The following is an 18,149-nucleotide window of genomic DNA, read 5'->3' as shown; positions in this document are numbered from 1 at the left end:
ACTTTCTGAATATGTAACGAGAGTAACAGGGAAGTCATTTCATCTTTTTCCAACAAGAGTTGGCCAGTCAGTGGTCGTTCTTTTTAATATTTCGATTTTGGCCAAGACTTGACGGCACTCTGGTAACATTGGCGTGACGTAATCACATTCTTTTGGCGACTTGGGCGGGCTCGCACGACCGGTGCGGGTCATCCGTCACCATATAATCATTTAAATTCATACTAAAAGTTGATATATTTGAAAATTGTGTAGTTCCTCCCTAAGCGCACAATATCCTAGGAACGCCAATGGGAGTATTTCATAGTAGTTTTAATTAATTTATGTGCGTCAGACAATCCGATGAAAACGACCAGAATTGTGGGCAAATAACTTTAGATTCTGACTCCCATTTTACTACTAATTCGTATTTTTTTTGATACCGCAAAACAATCTAATTCATCAGTTGTGCTTTCTTGCGACTCTTTCCTATTCCCACGGATAAAGACAACGTTTTGCGACCATAGAGAGGATGAAGGTAAAATCACTGAGTGAGTTCACAGTTATCACATTAAGAATGTATCTTTTTCTGTTTTTATTTTATTTCATGTAACCTTAATCGATCAAAAACAGACTGGAAATCATTAAATAGAAAATATAGTAGTTTCAAAGCCAAAAACATCTTACCAAATTATCAATAACCCAATAGTTTGAGAATCATTCTCCCGAACTCGTGGCTGCAACCGAACACCCCCAATGGAAGTCGTTAATATGTTTTTGTAGGAAATAAGCATATTATTTTTTTGCGTAAAAGCGGTTCGCTTTGAAACTAAAACGTTTGAAGCGAACTTGGAAGGTGACAGATGACTTTTTTTCAATACGGAATCAGTATAATTGGACACGATCGCGACACAAAGATTATTCTTTTTTTTAACGCAAATATTTTTTTCATCTTGGTTTTCATCTGTATAACACGTGGAGTCCATGGCACTAGAGGAGTAGGTGGTGACCGTCAATAATTCATCTTCATCTCTTTGTAACGCCGCAGTCATCAACGTTATTGAGTCAAAAGCATATGTGAATAAATTATTATTTATTAAAGACTGTGGTTTCTGCTTCTTCTTCCTCATAAAAAATAATAATACCATAGACATAAAATTTTCATTCAGTATGTATTTATATATTTACAAGACGCACATAAAATATGTATATTTACAAAACACACAATGCAAACATTTAAATGTAACATAATTTATACATTAAATAATCGACATACTAAAACATATGGAATAATGAAAAATTCTGCTTAGAATTAAAAAGTCAAAATCTTACATCAGTGTACATAATAATCATAATAATACAAAGTTATTACATAAATAACTTATTTAAAATAAATTTTTAATGGTATTGAAATGCTCATTCGAAAACTATGACTGAAATGATATGTAAAAATACTTTTTATTTATAAAAATATAATAATATTGACAATAAAATAAAACTGATTTCATTCAGTAGTTCAGTGTTACATATATCAGTGACTTATAATAATCAGATAAATATAAACTTTGCTCCACTGATAAGTTTATGTTCACTCTAAATTAATTACTGATTTAATTACATAAATTTAAAACACAATAAGAAATAAATATTTATTATATATATATATAAAAAAAAAACAGAAAATAAAGACTGAGGCAATATATGAAATGTGACGTTAAAATTCAATGATTTTCGAGAGATTCTTCAAATAATAATACGTGTTGTAAGTTACACATATACATACATAATATCAAATTAACACATATCCAAAACTTAAATTTAACACATTACGAGATATTTATAAATAAATATTTAATACGATGTGTTTTTGCGTTTAACTAAAAATAAAATAAATAAATAAATGTGACGTTTCTGATATTCATTCTAGGATTACATGATAAAATTACACATTGAAAAAATTATACACATTTTGGTTAAGCATGTTACTGGATAATATGAAATTACTGTAGTTTAAAATTTATTGGGTATGTAATTTTTTCCTGTGCTATTTCAGCATAACACCTGATTTTAGACGTTATCCATTTTTCGTATTTAGAGGATTTCATCTCAGAATTTTAAGAATAATCTATTTACATTTAGAATAGTGAGTGTTGTAAACATGTTTCCAGGAAGGCATTTGGTTACATACATATATAGACGCAATTATAAAATAGTTTATTTATTAAATAAACTTTGAGAACAATCGAACGTCTCACGCCTGAACCACTCTGAATTTGTAAACAGAATAAATACAAAACATTGCCATAAACTTTTTAAAAAAACCATGAACAAATACACAATACATAGTAATGGGCATTCTGTTTCGTTTGTTTTGATTCTTGCATTGAGATTGTAAAATTCAGGCAAAAATGGTCCAGTCCATTCTCAACGTTCGCAACATTTTACAAATATGTTTAAAAGCGATATTTTTATTATAAAATTTTAAAAAGGACATTTACAACTTTAGTTGCTAGTTCAAAATGCGAATTGTTTCTCGCAGCGACTTAGATAGCATTAAAAAATATCGGTTAGTGATCAGACTGATGACATACGTATGTCAGATTAAAAAAATGTCTTTGAATAATAATAAAATTGTTGCAATTAAATGCAGCAGCATTTATGTAAATACATAATATTATTACAGACTGTTTAAAAAATACTTAAAGGAGTCCTCAAACGATATGATTAAAAATCAAACTTATCATTTTATTGAATTTAACTTCTTGACACTGAAAAAATAATAACTATGAATTTACTTTCATTTGATAGTAAACCTATTTTATACATAGAAAAATAGATTTTTTATTATTTAACTGCGTTTAAATTGTTTTATATTGCAATATAAAATTTATCAATAATTATTTAATATAAAAATAAAGGTAATTTCGACACATTGAATCACTTCGGTTTCTTAACTCTAAAAGGCATTGTTTTTTGCTCACTTGACTATAAATATGGCACCATTAATTCACTCATTCATTTAACATAAATGTGTATTCACAGCGATAACTAAGGCACGTTGTCTCTTCACTCACGATACATTTAATCAAAAATGTATAGGCTTAATATCAAAGCGGCGGATGAGGAGGTGGTGGCGCTCCTTGGAGGTACATGTAATAATTGTACGAAGGATGCGAAGGTGGCGTCGGTCTCGGCGGCGGAGGCCAGCAAGGAGCTCTAGGAGGAGACGGTGGAGCTTTACCACCTTGAGGTCCATAATATAACGGTCCAGGATATAGAGGCGTGTTGTAAATTAAATGCGTATGAGCTGGCGGAGCGCCCATGGTTCCTATCTTATTCCTCAAGATCCTCGATATAGAACTAACTGAAGGCACGTTGTACTTGTCGCACACACCATCAGTCAAGAGTCTGTCGCGGATCTCCCAAGCGAATATTCCAGGATCCTTCTGCTTCAATTCTTTGATGTAAGCCACCACTTTGGGGGTTGTAACTCGGGGCTTTGAGCCGCCGATGGCTCCTGGCAGAATACTTCCGGTCTCGTGGTAGCGCGCTAGGATCTTGGAGACGCATCCGTGGGAGACCCTCAGTTGGCGGCTGATGTCGCAAGGTCGAATCCCCAGCTGGGCCAACTCCACGATGCGCAGCCTCACTCCGTTGGGAAGGGGTCTTCCGTTGACGAAGACTCCACCCAACTGATTGACTTCGCCGTACTGCTGCACCTGCCCCTCTGAAAACGATAACGAACGTTAAGTCTTGAATCGTAGCCAATTTTGAGGTGGAACTAAGAAAGCGTCTTTTACAATACAATTAAGTCACAAAAATTACTGGCGTGTTAATTGAATGGATTCGAAACAATGCGTCATTAAAGTTATGGTCTTGAAATATGTGTTAAACATTGACCGTGTCAATATGACACGCTTTTTTACAGTTGCAGTTATTGCAAAAAGCATGTTTTTATTGCTAAATATATAACCAAGCACGAGTTAATGAAATATATAAAGATATATACATATATGTAAAACTTTGTAATATAAAACTAATCTATAAGTTTCTTTATTGATAATTACATAATTTTTATTGATAGTTATAATTCTATTCCATCTTTCTAGAAATTTAATCTATTAAAATATAATTTATGTGACTGATGCAAAAAATGATATAAAAGTTTTTTACCTCTCCTTCTGTTTTAACAATATAATATGCTTTTAATTGATAATTTTAGAACTAGTACTGTATTGTCGATGGAATAACATTTAAATGCAGATTGTACTAAAGACAATTTGTTTTTAATATAATATATTAGTATATAAAATTAAAATATGAAGTATTAAGTTTATCTAACCAATAATATGAAGTATTAAGTTTATCTAACCAATGATTTAATTCTTTTTTTTTAAAAACGTTTTGATAGCGGTGAATCTTTTGCTTCAATCGGACGTTCGTATGATACAAACAGGTCTACGATATGTTCAATTTTGCAAAATAAATATATAATTAAAGAATACGTTCAAAATTGTGGAAAATAAAGATATATTTCCACAATCTTTAATGATATGTTTCCAAAAAAACACAGAAAAAAAAAACAAGGATGAAATGGAAAATCTTTGTCATCGTAGATCGATGACCAACATCAAAAATATGTCCCTCTGAGTATTTAAATTATTCATGCAAAAGCTCTTAGTTTGCACAAGGATTGGAAGGATAGATTAAAAAATATTTTAACACGATTTTTCAAGCAAGTAACGGTTGATTTTACAATTTTAAAATGAGGTATTCTCTTCATAATATTAAATTTACTGGAGAATCGGCTGATGCGGATAAAGATGCTGCAAAAGAATTTATTTCCTAATTATCCAAAATTATTGATGATGGAGAATATTCCTCTAGCCAAATATTTAATGTAGATGAGACAGGTTTATTTTGGAAAACTCTTTAACAATGAAAAATATGAATGAAGCCTTCACGCACCTTGACAAATTTTTAAATATTATGGAAGATTGTGATCCCAATGGAGAACGTATATCTCAAGTGCGTGGGGCGATCAATAAAAACATAGCATGTTATAAAATACTATATGAAGAAAAAAAATAAATAGTGGATAACAGTTAACTCTTGATAACTTTTCAAAGGAAACACCCGCAAACCCCACTTAAACGCCTCTTAAACATCTTATATTTACTTGATAAATAAATATTTTAAAATACACACAATTTCAATTTTTTTTACTTCCCTCGACTTTCGTACATTCAACATTCGCACACATTTTTAGGAACCAATTATGTGCGAAAATCGAGGGCCGCCTGTACTAATCCCACATAACAAATTTTGTAATAAAAATATATTTAACTCACAATTTTTATGATTATAATTTAATATAGACATAATAGTTGTAATTAAAAATATATACATACATTATTAAAATGTTCTATTTTCATAGAAGCATAAGGTTTCATATAAATAAAAAAGTGACTCAGGAAAATAAAATATAAATATTTCGCGGTATTGCAATATTTGTAAGTGTAAATTAAAATAATCAATTTGCATGTCATGCCACGGAGCCACAGTTGAAGAATGCGCGGGATCCGGTCCTGAGGGTTGACATTAAGAATTAATTTCCCGACAGCCGCGAGATTGATGGTTGCCTTTGTAGAGCCGCTGCTGCTCTCCCGTCGCTCTCTCAAAACAAACTTCGAGATCCACTTTCATCGCGCTGGACCATTTTCACATTTTTTATTTGTACAATTTAACTGAGACATTGAAATTAAGATTTACAATTTATTGTCTTATCAACAAGTTGATCAAATCTAATTTTTGTGCAAGCTGCTAAAAAAAGTATTGATTTATCCTTATCATGTACTCTTAGTATGCCACTATAGTTCTATTTTGCAATAATATTAGTGATTTCTATGAAGCGATCATGTTGCAAAAGGTTCGCCGCTCCAGACTAGACGCTGCGTTTTTAGAGCATCTTAATTAGTCAATGGACAGAGACAGCGACAGTCAACAATCGGTTTGAGGAAAAGGGAGCGAAGACTCGGCAGATGGACGAATTTGTTCAAAAAGTCAAACGTTTATTTTTGATGCCTTTGAAATATATCGGGGAAATTTATAGCTCCATCTCATGTTGGTGACGTCTCCTGCCTGGGCGCGATTTAACGCCAATTAGTCGATAAGGGAATACCATAATTTTATTTTAAGCTATTGGTATCGATATTGACGAATTCAAAGATAGTAGGTTTTAATCACTTTAAAGAGATCAGACTTAATAACAACTCAGACAATTAAACCTAACCAAACCTACATATGTTTATGCTATTAACAAATTAATAATCAAGCATATAGATTTTAATCCCCGAATATTTTAATATTCATCACACGACTATTTAGTAACTGTATACTGCAAAATTTCACACTGAAGCTCGTATACATATATATTTAGATATTTGCAGCTGATTTTGTATATCAGAAAAGCTCATTTAACCACTACTACATTTAAACCCTATAATTATTGTTTATTGCAAAAACTGAAAAATAGTTTTATATCATATTTATTTATACTTTAATAATGTTTCAATTTAAATTATTTTGTACACTATTTCGGTCCTAGATTCCATCTTTGAAGTTTCGTTTCTAGAAGTCATAGAAAAAACTTTATTATAAAACGCTAATTGGAAATTTATTTAGTAAAAGTCTTCGAGTGTTGTGGTAATTTATTTGCTTAATTTATTTTAATTTTCTGTACTATTCTCTTCCGTTTATAAGGAGATAGTGTACGACTTTTTAATTTTCTTTTGCTTTCTTTGTAAATCAGAGGTCCTAAAACTACGACCCGCGTGCCATAAAAATATTTTTATCTTGTCCGTGAAGAATCTGTCTAGATATCAATAAAATTAAGAAATAGATCTTTACAAAATGTTTAAATGATAAACACAAACACTGGCAAATTCAATAAAAGAACCGAACACGTGCAACTTTACTTCTAAAAATTTAACCCGCGTGTTTTCTATAAAAGAAACAAAGACACTTTTTCACAGAATTGAATGTAAGACAAAGGTAGATAAAAAAACGCTTTTTAAAACTGTAAATAAATGAACAAATGAACAAAGGATAAACCGAAATCCTTCTTGAAACATTGTATTAAATCTGCAAAAAACCAACGCTCATCTCTGCCCAACATTAAAATTTTTTTTTCTTTGATCCACAGAATTTTTACATAGCTAACAGGTAAACATTTTTTAAATATTTTTTTAATTTTTATTATATATTTTTAAATTTAAAAAATCTCTGTCCAAAATGTCAAAGAAAAGAAAAACAATGATTGTCGTGCTTTCAATGAACAATGGACTATATTTTTATACTGTTGCTGTAATCAAATGTTACAATTTAATAAAACGACATTTCATTAGTAAGCACCGTGAAAAATTAAAAGAACTTTAAAGGGAATTGTGTAAAAAAAAATTCTGAGACTTATCGAAGACTTGATTAAATGTTTTTTTAGGCTAAAAGAAAAGGCATCTAGGTTTACACATTTTTAAAAGTATCTGAAACATTTAACGAACTTAAATTGGATTGAGAATCACTTGTATTACTACAGACGGTGCCAAAAAAATGATCGAATGTAATACTGAATTGATAGGATAATAAACAGAAACCGTTGCTATTATATTTTATCATATTGTGTAGTAAAATTATTATATTGAATTTCGTAATGTCCACTATACCAACTACAGTAAATTACATTTAAACGATTGGGTTATCTCATTGCCAGTTTAAAGGCTTTCTTGAATCAATTTAAGCCGAATATGTTTATTTATTTTATCAGAGTGAAGTACGCTGGCTTGGTCGCGGAAAAGCGTTGAAACGGTTTTTTCAGCTTCAAGATGAAATTGTAATGCCTGCACTACACTCTCTGGAAGTTGGTAAAGGTTGGCCAAAAGGTTTTTTAAAAAAAAAAAAAGCCAAAGAACGGGAGGTAAAGTGGGGGTAATTCAGTCGACTTGGCCAGCTTCGAGGGCTTCCGAACATTGTCGGCAAAAAGACCGAAGTAAAAGGTACCGAAGTCGGAGCTGCTCTTTCGAGCGCGAGCGGTGAGATACTTCCCCTGTGACGAGAGAGATAATGATATAGTGTTTCGCAAACTGAGATAGAACGAGTAACTCGCTTCAATTTCAGTATGCACGTAGGCGTACTATGGTTAGCACGCATGTCGAGCGCTGCATCGTGGTCACGTGGTTAAGTTATAATACCACATGCTTATCGGGGACTTCAACAGACTCTTACAGACATCTTTTAATATTTTAGGGCACCAAAAGGGATTAACTATATTTTTGATAGTATATTCTTCTAATAGTTATCGTTATTATATTTTTTTTTCATATAAAATTAAATAATTAAAAAATAATTAGTGGTACTTGATTTTGTAAAAAAAATCGTTTCGAATATCCTTATGTATTTTCCTCGGTTTTTATAAATGTCACACCATAACGAATTCTTATTTAGAATCGATGGCGACAAATTCTAGAATAGTCACAGATGTGGTGTTCGTATTCTGAAGTATAATTTTTATGCCTTATGGCATTTTGCAAAAGCCGACAAAGATTTTGCGTAAATTGAATACATACGACCGAAAAGTTTTCACTGATATTGTATTGGTGAGTGCCCACATAAACTTTTATAATTATCAGTATCGTAATTTTTCGATCGCGCGCAAATATGCCAGCTGCACGTCACAGAAGTCGCCGTCCGGACGTCATTCACGACCGCCGTCCGAAGTCGTAGGTTTCGGCCGACTTCAGTTGTAACTTCGGTTCGGACAACTTCCAGAGTGTAATACAGGCATAATATTTATGATCGAAAAAAATCAACCCGCACCAGAGCTTTCTGAATTTAGTTGGTGTTGGAATCTTGCATTTTCAGTTAATATAACGGAACATTTAAATTACCTTAATTTTAAATTACAAGGAAAAGGAAAATTTGTCCCATGAACTTTATTTTGATATAAAGCCATTTCAAACCATTTTTTTTATATTCAATTAAATGAAAATCATTTAGAATGTTGTAAAACTTTATGGAAAATAAGTATTTTTGGAAAATTATTTGATAATTTTGCTATATTTAAAAAAAATACTGAAAAACGGATTATGGACTTTAAAAACGCGAAATTAAATTGTGTGTATGTATGTATTCAAATTTCTTAAATTTAATTTAATAAAATATGTTTTATTTTTATTATGGAACGAACTGGCCCTTATATTTTTGGTGACGGGGAGGTGACGGGTGGCAATTAGACACATATTAAGCCGCCGCAGTAGTGTTTTTATTGAAAAGTATTATAGTTACATGTTATATAGACAGTGGAGGGGGCGCGGGCCCGCACTGGCTTGCGAGCCCACCAGAGTTGCCACGAGAAGTGTCCGTTGCGCCAATGTTTCCAGAGTGCCGCCAATTTTTGGCCATAATAAACCTCAAGAAATACATACATAAATACATATTATTTAAAAAATCTATTTCTATAAAAAAGTTTAGGGACCTCTGTTGTAAATTATCGTATTTTTGTTGCAGATGCTATCAAATATAAATCAGTGTTTGTTCCTGTGTTTTTAAAACTGCTGTTGGCATTGTATTTATATCGCCTTATAGTGGTTAGGAAAATCTTTGAAATATTTTTCATTTTAAATACACATCTCAACTACTTTTTGAATGCTTTCTTGCCATAAAAGCAAAGACATGACAATATCTCTCGACACCTTATTACAGACATATCGATTTAACCGGCCAGTGATACGTAAGCGTGGCACCAGAGCGTTACCGTGCACGCGGGGACCTCTTTGATATAGGAACTCCTTGGATAATCTAATGTCAGACTTCCAGCATTCATGCCAAGTAAATAAATCTATCGGGTGACAGTGAGCCTGAAATAGAACGCGGCTCTTCTTCTTCTCGCGTATTTTTACACGAATAACGAACGGAATTAATTTGTCACACAATTAACGCGCTTTAGCATTATCGGGCTTTCGTTTGATGGGGTTTTTGCGTCAATGGCTTTGACTGAGGAGATTGCGAGTCGGGAGACACCCGATCGTTTTACACAGGACGTAACAGGAACAAGAAGATAGAGACGGTGACCATAAATAAACGAGACGGCGAGACAGTTGCAGTGTTCGATTTGCGAATCAGAATGGGAATTTACCAATCTAAATTATTTAACTTTACTTATAATATGGGTTGTCGAGTCATGATGAGTATGATGGTGATTAATTAAACTTGGCTGTCTACACGAATGTTAATAGTAAATCAAATATGATTTCTTGTCAGTATCGCATTTTATGTCTTTATTACTGTTAATACAATTATTTGTAACTACGCAAATGTTGTGTCTGAATCTAGAAAATATTTTTTTTATTTATAATGTGTCAGAGTTTTCGAAAACTCATAGTATCAAAGTGTTGTTTTTATTTAAATATTATATGTTGTACTGCAACAATGTTGCTTAGTCTCGACACAAATATTTTTTTTAAAGACTATGATAATAGAAAGTGTTGATAAACATGTTTACATATTCATTTCAATTTTCCATTTGAAATCGGATGAAGTATTCGCTAGAATGAGACAACTTCATCCGCAAGAGACCGACTTTCTCGACGACAAGATGATTTTCCGCCGCCATCAACTAAACTCTTGCGAGAAAAATTGGCGGATTTCTTTTAATGCCTAGCGTATTTACAAGACAGGTCCCGTGTACCCGACCGTAAGTCATGTCACACACTTCTTCGTGTCATACATCATGTATGTATGTATTGCCATTGGGCTACCACATAAATAATAACTCGCGTTCAAAGAGGAATGCGGTAACAAATTAACTGCTGGTGTCGCGCTAATATTTGACGTTTGTAGTATTTGCATCAAACGTCTCAATTAGTAACAAATTATTTAATTTGTATATGTAGGTATCCATTTCAAAAGTAATTTATTTACACGATTTTACATAAATGGTTGAACTCAGATTTTTTTATTTTAAAATATCGGAAAATATTAAATTTTCATTGCCATATTTTCAAGTTCTGTGATACAAGACTTATTTTGATTTAACAATATGTTTGTAAATTTAAGAAAGGGAGGGGCTAAGAATAAAAGAAATGTAGGATAAAAAGTATTATACTCATAGCTAGTTGAAATTGTGAGTTTGTTGGCAATCATTGAAGATTACCGACTAGCATTTCTGTTTCTTAGATTGATCTATTTGCTCAAAGAATACTGTTGTTTGATTATCAAAAAGACGTCGGAAACAATTATTAAATGTCGGTCGGTAATTATGTAAAGAACGTTTGTAATAATGAACATTTTTAAGCCTCGGAAAATCTTTCGGAGCGACGCAGTCAAGTAAATAATAAAATAGATTTACATTTATCTATTTTATCGATATTACTTTATATTAATATAAATACTAATACTAGTGTTACATCATTTTTAAATAAGCTCCACTGCAGTGGCAGTGTTTCCGATGCGATTACAAAAATAAATGTGTAACGATCGCTACTTTCCTCACGAATGTCAGATAATTGTCATGAAAATGCTCTTCATGAAGGACACTGAATCATTTTGGGTTCTGAGGCCGAAGGGGTGTGACTTTATATTTAAAATAGACGCCGGAAAACTGATAATGGTTTATTCAGTTAAATAGTACATTTAACTAAAACGAAATAGTGTCGAGTTGTTAATATTTATGTACTTTATGGAAAAGTGTCCCCCTTGAATTTGGTTAATGAAATTAAAAAAAAACAACCACTGACTATACATTTTGCCCCCCTTTCTGGAAAAACTGAAATGACGCCCCCGATTTTAAACCGGAAAATCTCGGGTTATCCCTTTAAGTTAATCAGTCTCGAATCTATCACGAAAATATTTATTAAAATATGTCATTTCACTGATATCATATCTAAACACATTTTCACCGGTAGATATATTTTTACCAGTGAAAATATAATTTATACAGCAGGTTCTAGTCATTTTTCAAATTGTCATTTCAATTTATTTAAATACTATAAATCTAAGAAACTTTTGCACCCACCCTAGAAAATGCTGAAATGTCGTCCCTGATTCGAAACCAAAAATTATGAAAGTCTATAAAAATATTCTCGAATCTATCCTGAAAATATTTTTTAAATATACCATTCCGCTGAAATCGTATCTAAACACATTTTCACCATAAGATATATATTTTAATCAGTGAAAATATAATTAATCTAACAGGTTTTAGTAAAATGATATGATTTCAATTTTTTCATTCGTAATATATATAAATTTTCAAATCTTGATAATGTGCGAAAATGCTTTTTAATTTCAGGGGCGACATTTGAGGAGGGGCAGGGGGTTATTTGCCTCCCCCCCCCCCATTGACTTTGGACAGAAAAATGCATGTCATTTAATTAGATACTATAAAAATATTTAAAAACGCTTAAATGACGTACCTAATTCTAAACCAGAAATTATCCCTCAACAAAAATCACATCGGAATACATTTTCACTGGTTGATATATATTTACCAGTGAAAATATAATTTATCTGGCAGGTGTTAATCAAATTATATGATTTCAACTTTTGCATACATAATAATAAATACATTTACATTTATATACATTTATCATTATTTATTTACATGCGATGTATAAATGTAATAGTGAATGTACATTTTTCAGTAAATTTACATATATTTCTACTAGCGAAAATACGCTTTAACTGATAAGCGACAGTGAAATTATATGCTAATTTAAAATGACAGTTGCGTAATTGACGAAAACTTAATTTGCCAGTTGCAAAACAAGTATTTGCTGTTCTAACCCAAACCTAACCTAATTTGTAGAAAGTTTTAAAACTATAATTAGTTTTCAAGTCAAATACAAAATACAACTAAACCAACTAATCTCTCAGAGGAATATAATCGGATGAATAAGTACAGGTAGACGTCGCATGTCCATATGTCTGCACTTAAATATTGATTTAAAAATATGATGACAGCATAAATTAAAGGAGCTCAATTGGGATCTTTTAAAGCATCCACGTTATTCTCCTAACTTAGCCCTTTCTGATTTTCACTTGTTTTTATATCTATAAAATTATTTTAACGAAAAAATAATAATACAACGGATGAGGTGAAAACAGTTCTTTGCATCGAAACCTGAAAGTTTCTATTCTAATGAGATTAAAAAGTTGACAGAACGATGGGAGACAGTCATTAGCAATAATGGGAATTATGTAATTGATTGATTTAATAAAGTTTATCTGAAAATATTAATTTTTACTTATACATTAACCTAATATTTTTGTTCGTAATCGCTAATTGCCATGGTCAGCCGATATTCAATTTATTTTATATTACTGTGTGTTATACGCCATCAATTTACATCTAAATGATAGTTATTTCCGTTGTAACATGTATAGTCCTCAGGCGTATGTTTTACGCTCAAAATGCTATCGTCAACCCAAGCGTGAGATTCTCACTTGTTTTTATACCGTTGACGTTCGTGAAGTGTTATGAAATGAACCTATTTGATGTTAAGCATTTAGAAAAAAAAAACTAAACAGCAATATAAGTGGTTCACTGGTCCTTCGTAGCCCAATAAAACGACCTTGTTGTCACAAATGAGCAAAATAAATGCTTTTGATTCACTTTTTGTAAAGTTTTATTTCAGCACTAATTTACAGTCGGGGCAACGTCTAGCGTTCTGCCTCCGTTCACCAACCCTACTCTGATCTTATTTTTTTAGAGCTTATTTATATAAGCTCTAAATAAACAAAGGTCATTTGTGATTTTTTCTCAAGAGTGCTAAAAAAGAGCTGCTTAATTTTTTTACCGAAAATGTTAACTGAGTACAGACTGCCGCGAAATATAAAAAAGGACGTCACGAAAATTTTTGCCTAAAAATCAGCTCCGAATATTTTTTCTAGGAATAGAGGAGATATCGATACCGTAATAAATATAATCAAACGGCGCCCTTATTCGGAGTAAATGGCGCTCACATTTGAAGTTATTACTGCCCTGGACGAACATATTTTGAGGGAGCACTATATGGGCTGCAATGAGGATAGGTATAATTCGGTAGGTCAGGCTCTAGTTTGTTGTTCAAGTGTATTATGATAACAACCGCTTTGAGATAACGCCGTAAAAGGGCATTCCGTTTTGACTTTGCTCATCAGTAGCACATTGGATTTTGTAATGGATTTATAAGCTTTCAGTGATTAGATCCACATTAGGACCGTTCTAGGGCCGTTAGAATGCCAGAAAATGTGGAAGCAGCATCCATTCAGCAATCGCCAAGCCGCTTCGCTTATATTCATACCGAATTGGAGTTTGAGGTAGATTCTACGTGCCGATTTAAAGCTATCCTTGCAAAATGATATTGGCTCAAGAATCAAGAATCAAGTCAGATCAAGTGAATCATTCCAACCGCAGTGAGGAAATTATTGAACAGATTCCAGCTGCAGCTGTTCTTCTGAATAGCGATGAGGCTCAGTTCTATTGTATATCATGTTACTTTTTACTTTAGGTATACATAAAAGAAAATGTTTTTAAACATCATCCTCGATCTGTTTTAAGATTCGAGGAAAAAGATTAGACTCCTTGAAAATAGTTATTTATACCCCACCCTTTATAGATAGGGTTTAAATAATGTTTGAGTAAGAAATTGAAACATGCACATACATATGTGATTACAAAGTTATTTACAAATTGAATTTACGCCCACATCTCAGTTTTTATTATTAATTTATGTTTTAATGTTTCCGCAGCGAAAGATCGTAAAAGAGCATCCGACGACTAGGAAAAGACGTTTTTATCGCCGGCGAGGAAAAAAGACGACTTTGTAATATCATACCGTAGTTCCTAAACTCGAGAATGCCGCTTTAGAAAACATTAAAAAGTCTGTTATGTTACCTCCTGGCGAGAATGAGGGGCCGTAATAGTTTTCATTTGTAGAGCAAGGGCGTCACACAGTGAAGCTTGTTGACATTTCCACAATAAAAAAACATGATACATGCATAAATGAGTTACTTCGTGTACATATTCTTGTTCTAATTATTTTATTGTCGCGTTTTAAAAGCTTTGAACTGCGAACGAGCGAAAGTGTCCGCGGCGTTTTTTCGGTCATTTGTTTCAGATGCCATTTGTTAAGATGTCCGGACAAATTGTCAGCTGGCTAGCTGACATGCGGACACATATCAGATCTAATGCGACAGCTAAAGCTTCAGCTTCAAATTTAATTATGGCAAAAGCGATTTATGGACTTTGAAAACGATTTGTGAATTGGTACGCGTTGACTTCGAAGCGGAAAAAACGACACATACAAATTGCCAGACAGCGAAAAGCTTGCGAATCACTCACTACGGGAATATTAATTATTGTTTATTATGTAAGATAATTTATTTTAATCTAAAATTTACTAATAAAACAAATACTATAAATAACACACAGGTGGTCCATGAATGAAATAGACGTTACTTTAAATGTTGATATTTTAAAAACGCTACAGAAACCTTCGTAATAATATATAGTTTCAAGAGAATTTTTTTCTTTGCCTTATTTTCTAAATATTGAAACTATACTGTTCGTTCATATTATAAATCAAAGCTGTTGTAGAAATAAGAACTAATTTTTTTAAGCTGCAAAAAAGCAAAATAAATTTTAAACTCTTCAGAAGCTTTCGAAATATTTTTAATTCTGCCGGAGTCGGAGACTGTATACAAATTATATTCCATGTACAGGCGGCCCTCGACTTTCGGACGTTCGACTTTCGCACAATTCGCTATTTCGCACATTTTAAAAAAAAAAACAATTTTTTAAAATTTTTTTTTTTTTTACAAAAATTAAATAAAATATAAACACGAGTGAGAAACGGAAAAACTTGTGCTGATACGAACAAAAATAAATCAAGGACACGATTCAAGACAAAGATGGAAATTATTAGACGTTCTGATAGCGGTGAATCTTTTGCTTCAATCGGACGTTCGTATGATACAAACAGGTCTACGATATGTTCAATTTTGCAAAATAAATATTTAATTAAAGAATACGTTCAAAATTGTGGAAGATAAAGATATATTTCCACAATCTTTAATGATATGTTTCCAAAAAAACAGCAGAAAAAAAACACGGATGAAATGGAAAATCTTTGTCATCGTAGATCGATGACCAACATCAAAAATATGTCCCTCTGAGTATTTCAATTATTCAAGCAAAAGCTCTTAGTTTGCACAAGGATTGGAAGGAAAGATTAAAAAATATTTTAACACGATTTTTCAAGCAAGTAACGCTTAGTTTTACAATTTTAAAATGAGTATTCTTTTCATAATATTAAATTTACTGGAGAATCGGCTGATGCGGATAAAGATGCTGCAAAAGAATTTATTTCCTAATTATCCAAAATTATTGATGATGGAGAATATTCCTCTAGCCAAATATTTAATGTAGATGAGACAGGTTTATTTTGGAAAACTCTTTAACAATGAAAAATATGAATGAAGCCTTCACGCACCTTGACAAATTTTTAAATATTATGGAAGATTGTGATCCCAATGGAGAACGCATATCTCAAATGCGTAGGGCGATCAATAAAAACATAGCATGTTATAAAATACTATATGAAGAAAAGAAGAAGAATAGTAGAAAACAGTTAACTCTTGATAACTTTTCAAAGGGAACACCCGAAAACCCCACTTAAACGTGTCTCTTAAACGCCGCTTAAACATCTTATATTTACTTGATAAATAAATATTTTAAAATACACACAATTTCAATTTTTTTACTTCCCTCGACTTTCGTACATTCAACATTCGCACACATTTTCAGGAACCAATTATGTGCGAAAGTCGAGGGCCGCCTGTAATATAAAACATTTCTTTTTGAGATCAACTGAATATGTATACAAAACGAGTGGAATTTAGATGCAAATATTTTTTAAACTAGAAAAAGGACTAGAATGAGCAACTTAAAATTAAATTCGTTGCTTTATAAAACATTACAAAAATATGTAATTTTATAGATAAAGTTTTTTAATCAACATAAAAAAATATGTAATACACATATAAATTAAATCGATATGTTTTTATTTCAAATAAAATTTTACATTATATTATATGTAGGTATTTCTCTAGAATTTTTGAGAAATAAAAGTGTAAAATTTATTTTCTCGAGAAATGAAAATTGCAGATTATTTAGTAACACTAGTTTCAATGAAATAATTATTTGTTCTAAGGAAAAGAGCATTTTAAGAAAGCTTATTGATTTAAATAATAAATTTCTTATAAATCCTTTCTACATATTGTCTTCAATTGGAGGACCATTTTCATATATGTATTTGTGACAATTAAATAGCATATAGTTAGAAAATATTTAGTAATACATATAAATATAATTTATACTACTTTTATTTAATCTCTGTTGATTTTTTTTAAACTAGGACGATTTCATATATGTATGCCAAAATCTAAAACAATGCCCACTAATCAACAAGTATGGCAGGAATCCATTCTTGGTTAGCCAATTAGTTTCAAGCCATCCCCAGCGTGCCATCGAAGATTGGCAATGAGCACTAACCAGATTGCCTATCTTTTATGTCTTGTTGAGCACAATTCAAGCCTGCGAAAGTGGGCGTCGGTATCTTCACGCCCGTCTACCGCGTAAACGATGATGATGACGATGGCCGATGATTGGTCGATTTTGCTTGTGTTTTGATGCCCCCGAACGCCGGTTGATAATCGGCTAGGTGTCTTGCCGGAATCGAACCATGGTTCGTTTCTAGCAAACGGACCGTGATCGACCGGTCCTCCTCTCTCCTCTATCTCTCTTTATACACAAGATCGTCCGTCATACGACAGCCGTTTGCAAATCGTCGCGTCAAATCTCCAAGCCAGTTGCCAATCGAGATGCCAATTAATGCCAGCTCAGACTGAATTAGATAAGTTTTGAGTCTCGGTCTCTCGAAAATACGCTTTACCGGATCGATGGAAATAAATCTCGGGGTGCCGGTCGATAACATTTTAATAATGAAAGTAAAATTGAGGCCAAGTACCATCTATGACAATGCCATATTGCAATTCATTCCACCTAACATAAAAGGCAAATTAAGAGCCACTTGATAGGTGTTTTCAGCAAAATTATCAGTAGTAAGTTGATCTTTAAT

General features: G+C 32.2%; 1 protein-coding gene across 1 annotated transcript in view; it reads right to left on the bottom strand.

The window, feature by feature from the left end:
- Positions 1-412: 412 nt before the first annotated feature.
- LOC148231023 (paired box protein Pax-1-like) overlaps positions 413-18,149 on the bottom strand; it is a 39,957-nt gene continuing 22,220 nt past the window's right edge. Inside the window, exon 2 of the mRNA XM_088194325.1 lies at positions 413-3,703. Within this exon, the coding sequence (XP_088050451.1) occupies positions 3,084-3,703 (620 nt within the window). The 3' untranslated portion in view covers positions 413-3,083. The remainder of the gene's footprint in view (positions 3,704-18,149) is intronic.

The sequence above is a fragment of the Plectrocnemia conspersa genome, unplaced genomic scaffold, assembly GCF_051122295.1.
Source record: "Plectrocnemia conspersa isolate PC_06_02 unplaced genomic scaffold, ASM5112229v1 ptg000010l, whole genome shotgun sequence".
Taxonomy (NCBI): Eukaryota; Metazoa; Arthropoda; class Insecta; order Trichoptera; family Polycentropodidae; genus Plectrocnemia; species Plectrocnemia conspersa.
The sequence above is the reverse complement of the archived record's forward strand: the minus strand, read 5'-3'. Positions and strand labels throughout refer to the sequence as shown.